Source organism: Onychomys torridus, chromosome 2 (genome assembly GCF_903995425.1).
Source record: "Onychomys torridus chromosome 2, mOncTor1.1, whole genome shotgun sequence".
In the NCBI taxonomy this organism is placed as follows: domain Eukaryota; kingdom Metazoa; phylum Chordata; class Mammalia; order Rodentia; family Cricetidae; genus Onychomys; species Onychomys torridus.
The window spans coordinates 116,920,638-116,933,034 of NC_050444.1; the positions used below are offsets into that span (position 1 = coordinate 116,920,638).

At 43.7% G+C, this 12,397-nt stretch overlaps 1 protein-coding gene across 1 annotated transcript in view; it reads left to right on the forward strand.

The window, feature by feature from the left end:
* Ror1 (receptor tyrosine kinase like orphan receptor 1) overlaps positions 1–12,397 on the forward strand; it is a 353,310-nt gene that overhangs the window by 233,920 nt on the left and 106,993 nt on the right. The window contains exons 3-4 of the mRNA XM_036177333.1: positions 7,266–7,553; positions 8,124–8,154. Coding sequence (XP_036033226.1) covers positions 7,266–7,553; positions 8,124–8,154 — 319 coding nt within the window. The remainder of the gene's footprint in view (positions 1–7,265; positions 7,554–8,123; positions 8,155–12,397) is intronic.

Below are 12,397 nucleotides of genomic sequence, written 5' to 3' on the forward strand. Positions count from 1 at the left end.
ATATTCATGTGTGCAATAGCAGTAGCATGAATAATATGGAGATAGCCAATCACTTTCTGCTTGTATTTGAGACACATTCCACAGGAAAAAAACACATGCCTGTTACTTTAACTCTGGATCAGAACCTTTAGCTAGAGAACTTATGGGCACTAGGCGTGAGCCTACTATCATTATTTTGCTAAAGGGACATAGTGTCAAATGACCTTCTAAATATGTATCTCTATCCTTTCAGACTAGTGCAGCGCTTGGTCCTTGGTCCTTATCAGTGTCTTTGTGCAGAGGAAAACAATTAATAAAGACTCACAGCTGCTCACTGTGAAGAGAGCAGGTATCCATAGGCAACTAAGTCATAAATGAGACACCTACATCACAGCAAGTTTTCAGAACATCATTCGAACATAAAACAGTCCAAAGACATACTAAATTGGTCCTTGCATGCTGGGGAATGACATGAAGAAAATATTAAAAGCCTTTGTTTTACATAATTAGACCATATGTTTCAATAAGAGCAGAAAATTTTGCATATAGAATGGAAGCTCTACAGTCCACGTACTGACAGTTTTGTAATGAGCCACGGTTTTCAGGTGGCGCTCATTGGAGTGATGTGGTGTGCTAGCATGCCCAGTGCAGAGTGCACATGCTGTGTGCTCAGAAACAAGGTGCAGAGAGGTTACATAATGCAGCCTGACAAGGGCTGCCAGAAATACCTCAGATCCATTTTATGTTTGATTTTGAATTAACTTTTGGTTGTTACATGTTCGGAAACCTTTTACTGTTGCCAACTTTTTTTTATGACCTCTACATTCAGTTACCTGACGTCATAGGTCATGCATATTCTTGCAGCCACTCCCTGCTCTCTGACTTAGGGAGCTCAAGGCTAAAGCTAAACCAGTGTCCTGAGAACCTGCCAAGAGACCTTCCCAGAAGACAAGGATGTGCAGGCAAGGAAGGGCAGCCAGGAAGTATGATGAGACACTGGGCCTGACTCCCAATCCTAGCTGTTATTAGTTGTGACCTGTGTCTTTCCAACCTCTGAACCTCAGTTTACCATGGCTGAAAACACAGAGCCACGGCTTTAGTACATGATAAGACAGGAGTAACAGACAGTGGCCCTGTCTGCCTTCTGCACTGTTGACCATGGCAGTTAGGGAAAAGCCAATTGCACTCAAGAATGGCTTCCACAAGGCAGCAGGGATGCTTCAATAAATCTTGACTCTGGAGTCCAAACGTTTCATGTTCCATGTGATGAAATAGGATGTCTGTGTAAATCATGCCTCCTGAGCACCAAGGTTCTGGTACTGGAAAGCTCGTCTCCCAGAAAACGCTTGTGCTCCAGGCTGAGCTCACTACTTCTGGAAGGAGCCAGTGAACTGGTTAGCCACTTGAGTTTTCTCAGGATTGGAGTAAACGAGCTTGTTACTTAAGGAGACAGGAGACCAGTTTTAGTTGCCAATAGTAAAATGTGAAGTTGCAAACAGAAAGTAGAATTTTGAAAACATGGAGCCAATACCTCGCACTTGATCCTCTCCCAGTCTTGACTGGTGACTGGAAGTGACCAAAATGTAGATGACATTTAAAATTTATCCAGTGAGCCAGATGTGGTTGTGCAGGCCTCTAATCCCAGCCCTTAGGAGGCAATGACAAAGACAGGCAGATCTCTGTGAGTTCAAGGCCAGCCTGGTATACAGAGTGAGTTCTAGGCTAGCTAGTTCTAGGATTACACAGGGAGAGTATGTGGCCTGTCTTTAAAGGGGAGAAGTGGGATGTGGCCATGTGTGGAAGATGTATCTAGCTCAGCAAATCAGTGTTCTCTATGTGACACTCTTAAGAAACCATGTGTACGTTGAATGTAGGAGACCAGTCAATCCTTTTTCATGTAACAGGTTAGGAAAGTTCATTGCTATGGTTTTGTTAGTCACACTGGAACTAGAGAAAGTACCTGTTCCCTGATTTTGTTGTAATGTCAAAGGAGAATGTTTTGACTTACGTAAAGCCAGACTGTTCATACCCCATATAGTGCATCTCAACAGAGTAAATGCTAAAAGAAGAGGCAGCCCTGATCTTAAATAATAATCTTAAATAATGCATTAGCAGCAAGATAAAATAATGACACTCTTCACTATTGTGTGTTTCTGTAGAATATGCTTGTTTTTCATTAAAGCATTCACATTAATTACCAGGTTCTTTTAGTTTTCAACAAATTGCAAAAAAAAAAAAAAAAAAAAAAAAAAAAAAAAAAAAAAAAAAAAAACCTCCTTGGAGTCCATAATATTCTGGACAGTATAAGGTTTGGGATTTCTGTATTTATTATTTTTGTTTCATTTTTCTTTTATACATAAATGCATTCTATGACCAAATTCACCCTTCATTCCCACCCCCACCCCCCCAACTCTTGGGTGTGAGAACTTCTGCTCTAGAGCTTCATTTGTTTTAAATATCAATTTTTGTTTATTGTCTTGTGGTCCTGAACAACCCTCTTACCTCTCTGTGCCTTACATGTCTCATGAGTAGGATGCTCATAACCATAGCTGTCAGGACAGCAAGTGCTAGGTAGGGTGTTCACCATTAGAGATGTATCATCATCATCATCATCATGATCATCATCATCATCACCGGGGTTTGCTCACACAGAGAGGTGGAGTCAATTATTGGTGAAAGTATTGAGGCCACTCCACGTAGTTAAAAGGGAGGTTTATTTTGTGGGGTAACTTACAAGTAAAAGGATAGGTTCCAGGGTCCGGGAAAGGTGTAGTGCAGTCCAGCTGTGTTCTCTGGAGAACTCTGCATGGTCTACCTCCAGTGTCTAGGATCCAGGAACTAAGAAAGCCAGCATCTGGACCTCTCTTGGCTCTGCCTCGTCAGTGTGACAGTTACTGGAAGCCTCAATGGGGGTAGTACTTCCAGGTCAAAACTGGAACAGCTACCCACTATAGTCAATGGAACTGGAATTTTCTTCTTTCTCAAGGCCAATTATACCCAACTTCTATTCCCCTGCCCATCTCAGCATTGGTAGTCTAGGGAAGAAGGGGAAAGAGTGAGGCATGTCCCATTGCCCGAGCATGCACGGTCAGGGGCACTGACTCCAGCCACCAAAGTGCAACAAGCCAGGGAAAGGTGTAGGAGCCAAATGATATTGCCTGCTACTCAACTTCAGCAGTGGCTGTGTGTCTGTCCTATGGAAAAATACACTGTCCCAAGCAGAAAGACACCCCAAGGGCCCAGATAAAAGAGAAGAAAATAAAATCCCTGAGAGTGGTATTCCAGTGACAACTTAATCCTCGTGGCTCCTAGTGGAAGAACTAGCCCTTGATCCTATGAGCTGATCAACTTCTTTTCCAGCCACTTGCAGAGCCTGCAATGGTCACTCAAGCTTTGCATGCATAGCCCAGAGTTAGCTCCCCTAGCATGACACATGAAGCCACAGAGCATTCCAGGAAGAAAATAGACCCCAGGCAGGGGCTTGGTAAGAAAGAAGACGGAGGACTGGTGAGATGGCTCAGTGGGTAGAGGCACCTGCTGTCAAACCAGATGACCCAGAATTTGACGCATGGAACCCACATGCTGAGGCAGGTTCCATTCTCTCTCTCTCTCTCTCTCTCTCTCTCTCTCTCTCTCTCTCACACACACACACACACACACACACACACACAGAGTGTATGTGAGAAAGATGGAGGGGTGCAGACATGTCTTATCATTTTATGACTGTCAGAATGCTTTTGTGTCACTTAGTTGAAATGCCACCCTGACACTTGTGTCCTTGGCCAAACTCAGCTGCTGAGTGTGTGTCAGCTTTATGCCTCAGGTGAGTAGCTACCTAGTCACCAACCAATCTGTATCTTATCCTTTGAGCAAGGCTCTGGTCAGTGAGCACTGAGATGCATTGGGGTCCTTTTTGTGTCTCTGGAGAAATGCTGACCTCAAGATGTTCTGTGGCCCTCTGGTGCTTTCAGAGAGAGGTGATCTTTGGAGATATATCTGTGACCAGATAGCATGCAGAGCAGTCAGGCATAGGCTAGACCTCTCAGGAAAATTGAAACACCAGGCTCAGACTGGACCCTTTCCCCGACAGCTCTCCTGGAGCTGAGGAAGGGCTTGGCCAACCAGGAGTATGTGTGTCCAGCTTCAGTGGGCACTGCTCTCCAGGCAGGTGATGGAGTGGAGGGGCTAAGGGTGTGGGCTAGAGGACTATGACTTGGACCCAGTATGGCCACAAGCCTTAGGCAAGTCATTTGACATCTGTGACGGTAGATTTCCCCCTAGTAAGGGAGAGACCATGTTCCTTCCTTGAAGAGATTGGGAGAGGGTGAACACAGCTGAAAATTCTTGACATACAGACTTCAGTCTGTGACTGCTGCCTTTGGACTTCAGGTAGTATTTGCTGAGCCTGAGGCTTGAAGGCCATGACTGTTGATATGTTGGGAAGCCACCTGTTCGAACAAGGGCTAGTGAGCTAACATCTGGTTCAGAATTCCCTCTTCTTCAATGGGGCACTGTGATTAACATGCCTTTCCCACCTACCCAGTGCTGGAGGAGATAGAGGAAGGAGAGCTCTGTGTAACCTGGAAAGCCTATCACAGAAGTCACTATTGTAAAACCTGCAACGGCACTATTAAATAACATTTCGGTTCTTGGGTTTCAGCAAACCCTGACTTAAGTACTGCACATGTATCACTCAATTTAATTTTAATCTTCTTCTAACAGCTTTGCCAGGTGGCACCTATTTACTGTTAAGTTTTTTAGTTAGTTCTAACAAGGTACGAAAAGCTTAAGTAGCTTGCCCTAGGTTATACAGATAAGCATGGGAGCAGGGAGAACACCTGAATATTCAACCCAGCCAATCAAGTTCCAGAGCCTAATAGAGTGTTAGTTGTAGGCTTATAAGGGCTTTGTATGATTGCATTTCCAAGTTTCTGTCTATAAAGAGTATATAGTAATCCACTGAGGTTGTTAAGCTATTAATTAATCCTTCCTACCTCCTGGGCATCTATCAAACATATGTGTCTATACTCGGGCACAGTCATACCCATGGGCCAAGGATGGATGAATTGATAGATACATAGCTCATAAACAGGGTACAGAAACATGCTCCAAGATAGAGATCAGAATATACATGTTAAAACCAAAGCTTTAGCACAATCACTGGTGCAGTCCTGATCCTGTTGGACAGAGTACTAGCAGCTTGAGATAAAGAGTCTGATTAGAGTAACAGCAAATGGTGAACTTGGTCCTCCTACAAACGTGATGAATGTCATTCAGTTGGACAACATGGTCCTGTGAGGATTCAGAGACTAACAGCACATCTTACCCCAATCTTCCTGTGTAAACTGAAAAAAAAAAAACATTTCTTTTTATGAGCCTCCTTTATAGGCTTTTGGGTAATTAAATTATCCAGTTAAAAATCTCAAGAAACAAAAAGTTATTTCCCAATAAAATTCCATTAAATTCAAAAAATTTACTGTGTTCTGTGGTGTCCAATATAGTAGCTGCTGACCACATGTAGTAATTTAAATTTACAAATTCAGCTAGAGGCAGGTATCAAGACTCAACCAAGGTGTGTGGAGAGGTGGAATCTCGGGTGAGGGCCTAAGGATTTCCTCCACTCCCTCTTTCTTTGGCCCCGACCTTAGGGTCTCTTGTGGGTAATCATAGTCGCTCTGATGAAAAGAGTAGTGACTATTCCATTCAGAGCACAGAATCCTACAAGGACTAAAGAAGGACAAACAGCAGAGAGGATGTTGGTCATGGGATAACCTACCTAGGGAAAAGTGAAACCAAAGAAAATTTCATATAGACAAATAGCTGTCTTCAGATATCGAACTTAATTTTTAAAAATAACTTACTTATTTAGCTGAATTTAAAACTAATATTTATTGTTTTCTAAGCACTATTGAAGAGCAAACTTAAAACTGATTTCATTAAAAATTTTAATGTAGCAAATCTCAAAAGAAGCCAGATGCAAATGAAATCACATGATAATTCTACTTATATGAAAGTCTGGCATCAGCAAAATTGCTTCTATGATGATAGAAATCAGAACAGTGGTTGCCTGGGGGAGGGGTGGGAGGCAAGATTTGGGAGCTGGGACTGACTACAAAGGATTTGGGAGCAGTTTCAGAGGCACTGATCTACCTGGATAGGACACTGGTTCCACAGGTGCATGCGTTTGTCAGTACTTGTGGGACCATTTGAGTTCAGTACGTGACATGGGAAGCAAATTACATGTCAGTTAAAATGACATGCTGAATTGATATGTGATAGACAGGGGTAGGTGACAGATGAAGGATGGATGGATGGATGGATGGGTGGGTGGATGGATGGGTAGGTGGATGGGTGGGTGGATGGATGGGTAGGTGGATGGGTGGGTGGATGGATGGGTGGATGGGTGGATGAGTGGATGGATGGGTGGGTGGGTGGATGGATGGGTGGGTAGGTGGATGGGTGGGTGGATGGATGGGTGGATGGGTGGATGGATGGATGGGTAGGTGGATGGGTGGGTGGATGGATGGGTGGATGGGTGGATGAGTGGATGGATGGGTGGGTGGATGAGTGGATGGGTGGGTGGATGGATGGGTGGATGGGTGGGTGGATGGGTGGATGGGCGGATGGATGACACAACCTAACTTATTCTGGCTCACATGAATGATATTATGAAAGTGTCCACTGCCCCTTTTTCTGGTAGTGATCTATTCTCCATGAACCTCATGCCGCCAATAGGAAGGTTTGGGGTACACTTGTGTGGTGTGGAAATAATTGGGTTGCTCTTGCTTTTTCCTGTGTTTGATTCTTTCTTATCCAAGATGGACAAACAGAAACGCTGTTTGTCAGAAGTTGAGAAAGGTTTCATTTAGAGGTGAAAAGATTCTAGTGAACTTCAATCTTACTGCTCCTTTGTCTCCATCTCCTCCTCTTCTTTGCTGTATTATTGTTCGCAACAAGAAACGTATTAATTTTATAATCTGTTTATAATCTGAGGTTCAAAAAGTTATCTTTCCTTGGCTGAGAAAGTATGGCTAACTGTGAGTGCAACTCATGTGAATACTTGGGTCATATTCTGACCAGTCAACACTCTTCTGTCCCAGCATCAGGCTCTGTGGGGTGTATTAGTAGCCGTGGGATCTTAGTAAGGGCTGCCGCCTCATTCCTTGTCTATTTCCATATACTGATCTATCTTGTGATGCTAGGGACGCACTGTAACACCCTGGGTTTGCTTAGGGGTCTTCTTCTGCTGTGTATCCCTCTCATTGCCTCTCTTCTCTTATCCACAGATTCTTACTTAACCCTTGATGAACCAATGAATAACATCACCACATCCCTGGGGCAGACTGCCGAACTGCACTGCAAAGTGTCCGGGAATCCACCTCCCACTATCCGCTGGTTCAAGAATGATGCACCTGTGGTCCAGGAACCTCGTAGGATTTCCTTCCGGGCAACTAACTATGGCTCTCGGCTGCGGATTAGAAACCTTGACACCACAGACACTGGTTACTTCCAGTGTGTGGCATCCAATGGCAAGAAAGTGGTTTCTACCACTGGAGTCCTGTTTGTCAAGTTCGGTAAGCAGCCTTCAATGGGTTTGTCCATAGGCCATCAGTCCATTGTGTCAGGACAACCAGAGTTCATAAGAGCACTTATTGAGTCCCACAGCCAGTGCCAGTGTGTTTAATTTATAAATAAGTAATCCACAGGCCCAGTAGGGAATTCCCATGGTCAGGGTGACCCAGTTCCGTAACAGCAGAGGAGGAATAGAGGAAGCCACTTCTCTCCGACCTTACTTCCCCGACTCCAAACTCCTGTGCCCTGTAGCTCTCAGCACAGGGCCTCCCACCCCGAGGTGTTGGGATTGTGAATGCCTGCCCACATGCAGTCACTGAGCCTCCTAGAGGGGCAGGGGATACTCTGTTAATAGTATGCGTTTGTCTGATCTTTTTTCAGACCCTGTGCTGTGGGAGGTAGGCACATCCTCACTGGTATGCTTTGATTCATAGAGGGGATTGGAGAAAACTAAAGGCAAGAATGAATCCAAGAAAAATCAGTAAGGGTGGGAGCTTGCACTGTCATTGGTGGACACTCTCCCCCACCCTCCAGTTACCCAGACTGTTTCCTTTGTTGTTCTCATTTTTCAGGACCTGCTCCTACCGCAAGTCCAGGATCCTCGTAAGTACTCCACATCTCTATGCTCTGTCGTTCCTAAGCATTTCTCCGGTAGGTTTCTGGGCAGAGGCAATGTTGTCCTGTGCTGGGGCCAGAACACTGTGTTTCCAGATGCCTTTGCCTTTGCTTTCTCTCTGATGTGAAGCCCCACAGGAGACCAGCCCTGGCAGTAATCTCTAGCCTGGCAATCAGGAATCTGACTGATCAAAGCAAACCTCTTCCTACATTTACTATTTTTAAATGAATCTAACAGTTAGCGGCAACAGTGGATTTGGTCAAATCAAACAAAACAAAAAAAAATGATAGAGTGCTGGCTTAGGAACTTTTCCTCCTGCTAACAGGGTCTGTTTTACATTCTGCAAGCATTTTTGGTGCTTTGAATTATTACACAGGGCAACATTAGCTGATCACTTTATTTTTTATTCCTTTCAAAGAACTCAGCAGCTGAAGCTGTAACTCACAAAGAGGAGGGTGAGCCCCATCTTGGAATGAGAGTCCCCTGGAAGTTAGATTCCTTCCAAGTCCCTTGATAATGGGGTTTAAGGATTCCATTTCTTTAAATGATGCTATTGTTGATGCGTTTATTATTCTGGCTGAGGGATCCTCATCTTTCACTCTAGAAACATCTACTGAAGGAGGTATTTTTTTCTCTTTATGTATATTTTTATTTGGAGAGAAAGACCCATTTATTCAAACATGGCTTTGCAGCCCCCCCCCCTCCTCATTCTGTAGTCTTATGAGGTAGAATTCACCAGGACTGCCATGAGGGCCTCAGCATGCCTGCTTGGACCACACCAGGGTGAAAAGTAGCAGCCACTTAGCCTGCTCTAATCCCCTCTGGGCCACTTAATTACAGAGTGGGGTATTTTAGTGCATTGGTGTGTACCTGGAGGCCCAGTGGCCCGCAATCCCATTAATAAAATAGGTACTGGGTAAAAATAAACATTGGCCTTCAGCCACACTGCTCTGCTGTTTCATCAGCCAGTTAAAGGCAACTGTGAAAGAGTCTTTAAAATCGCCCAGTGCTAATTGCATTCTACCTACTGTGATCTCAACTATTGCTTGATCTCAGGACACTCAGAAGTTTGCCCACTCAGCCTTGCATCTCTTAAAGCTAACTTCTTTTTTTTTTTTTTTTTTTTTTTAGTTGCCTCAACAATTCCATTGTTTATGGAATTCTTTTGAAGTCTTATTTAAACAAAGATTAAAACTTTTGTTACATGCCTTAAAACCACTTCCCACACAGGTCCCCTTATTCGTTCATATTAATCTGTGTTTCTAATGTGGCTGGTAATCCGGTCAGAGGCCGCTTTTGCGGTTCACTAATTTTCCTTTACGGTTCAGCCCAGGGCTATTGACTTTCTGTCTGCTGCTTTTGCATGAGAAAGGTAGTTCTTTGTAATCCCAATGGTTTTTAAATACTAACATGTCCTCCTTTCTGTATGTGTTAGCTTTTTCTTGATGGTCATCTTTCTGGTGATGCAATTGTATAGAGATAATCTAGAAGCTTTGTGAGTTGATGTACTTGAAGAGGAGACTGAAGTTCATTAATGATACCTGACCACAGCTGAAGGGATCTGCTGACATTAGACATTTGTGTTTCACGTTTGCTGTCTGAGTTTAGGCAGCAGCAGCACGCTGTGTAGAGCTGCGTGTTTGCTTAGGTCAACCGTGTTGATTCACCTAAAAATCTTCAACCCAAGGCCTTCACAGGGCCTTTTCCAGCTCAATTTCTACCATTTTGGCATTCCTCATTGTCGTTGTGATCCTTGTATTTTTCTTTCCTTAGTGTGTGCAAGTGTGTGTGCTGACACCAGAAGAATATGTCCTCCTCCATCAGCCTCTGCTTTAGTCCCCTGAGATAGGATCTCTCACTGAACCCAAAGTTAGGCTGCTGACCAGCAAGTCCCAACAGTTATCCTGTCTCCTTTATCCCTGCCCCCAGTACTGGGGTTATCGCCACCCTTGACCATACTTGGCATTTTGTGTGACTTCAGAAGACTTAACTCAAGCCTTCATGCCTGTATAGCAAGCGCTATTACCCATTGAGCTGTCTACCCGCCCCAGTACTTCTTTCCCTTAAGAACCCATGGCATTGCCTCCTTTCTTAACTGCCAGTGCTTACTCTGTTTCTAAGAGTTCCTAAGATTAACTCCCAGATAGGCTGGTAGTGCCCATCTATGCTCCCAGCACCTCCAGTGAGCAGGCGAACCCAGAAGCAGGTCAGAAATAAGCAAACCGAGAGCTGTAGGGACATCACAGCATTAAGGATAACATGAACAGCCTTCCTTGAGATCTGCTTTTTCCCACAAGTAGAAGTGGCATGCAGTTTACAAGTTTACTTCTAGTCACACAGTCAGAGTCACTGAAAATAAAACAAAATTAGCATCTGAGACACTGTCCTAATATCCAGAACATCAAATGAGTGAGATGAGACGCAGGAGGCAGAAACCAGGCAAAGCCAGGCCTTGAGACTTCAGCCCAGGAGGGCTCCCGTCCCTCCTTCTGAGGGACCAACCAATTCCAGTTTTCACAAAACAGCTTTGGGATGGTTGTTCAGCTGAGAGTAAGAGCCAGTTTGAGGTTTTTAGATGGCTCTGTTTATAACCTTAGGCTTTAGTGCCGCTGTGTTTGTTGGCTAGACTCTAGACCACCCCTGGCAGTTACAAGCCCTGGAGCATGAGCACAGTGGAGCCTCATACTGTCTAAGGATGTAAAAGGTCTAAATCAGGCAAGCAAAACTGCCAAGTGACAATGCTCCACCTACCCACATTGACAAACACACCTTCATACCCCAAGTAAAAAATGTGTATGTAAAATTGGTGTTCTATAATTGAAAGCCCAGGCCATCAAAATTTACAATTTTAACATTATTTTGTACAACTGAGTATTCTGCTCACAGGCTAGACATACATATAATGTGTATAATTTTATATGTTAGGGCTATAAAAATTCATTTTCCTCCATTGTCCAAATGGACTTACTTCACATAGAGCTTAACTCTGGAGAAATATGTGTACCATGTTCAAGCATACATATGGGATCATATCTGATAATCATCATTATAGAAAATCCTATTGATTTTATAATCCCATCATGCATGTTAGTCTTAAATGTACCCATTGCCTCAGCACGTATAAATTGAAGAGTGTGGTCACATGCCACTCATCAGTGGAGATGTATCTGAGCAAGTGTCATTAGACAACATTGTCATTGTGCATCTAAGAGTGTATTTACTTAAATCTAGGTAATGTAAGTCAGTCACTTGACATGACTTCTGATGGAATCAAGACACACGGAAAATAAAAAAAATGCATGGGCTGCTGACAGCTTCACATAGCATATTTGTAATAAACATTTTAGGTGTTCCCGCTAAATAACAATGAATGGCATATGCCATCTATCTGCGAGTGATGTTAACTGCATAGCTAAGACATGTATCATCCAGCTCTGCAGCTAGAATTCTGATAGCAAGACATCTGTACAGTTGGCTCGTCCTCAGCATTGCAAAGGAGGATTTCTGTATTCTCCTGGGGCTTACCAGAACTTGATGACACACATTGGCTCATGGACGCATTACTTCAGTTTGGGCTTGATGCTCTGTGATGTTCTCCCCGGAACATTCTCCAAATAATCCCCTTTTGTAAAAAGCATGAATAGTACTATGCTAGGGCTAAGATTGCATTCTGTGTTTCTGGGGGATAGAGCCTCCTTACTCTAATTTGTAGAGAGGACACAGTTCAACAGATAACTCTTAAGAGTGCAAAATCTTGCTCAGTCATGTGATACGCTGGCCAAGTATATTTCTCCAAAATATGAATCACAAGTAATGATTGAATAATGAGAGACAAAGGTTATGGGTGCTAGGTAATATTCAGAATGCTGTCTGTTGTGGAAAAAAAAATCTTACAGTCACACTGAGAGGAAGCTTGTGGCCAGGTGACTGATTTCTCTTTTCTCCTACTGAAATGCTTCTGTCACTGTGGTCCTTCCCATATGTAAGGCAGCATTTCTGACCCTGACAGAAGACCCACAGTCTGTCCATCACTGTCAACTTCCGGCCAGAACCACGCTGATCTCATGAGCAACATTTAAGGTTTTGTTCATACTGTGCCAGCCTGGAGTGCTGAGTCTCAAGGCACAGAAAGGCCCATGTAGACGCTTTTAAACTTTTGTTAAACTCATTTCTTATTTGTTTTTTTAATGTGGGCACGGGGTGGGTTCTTACTTTCTCTCCCCACTTCTG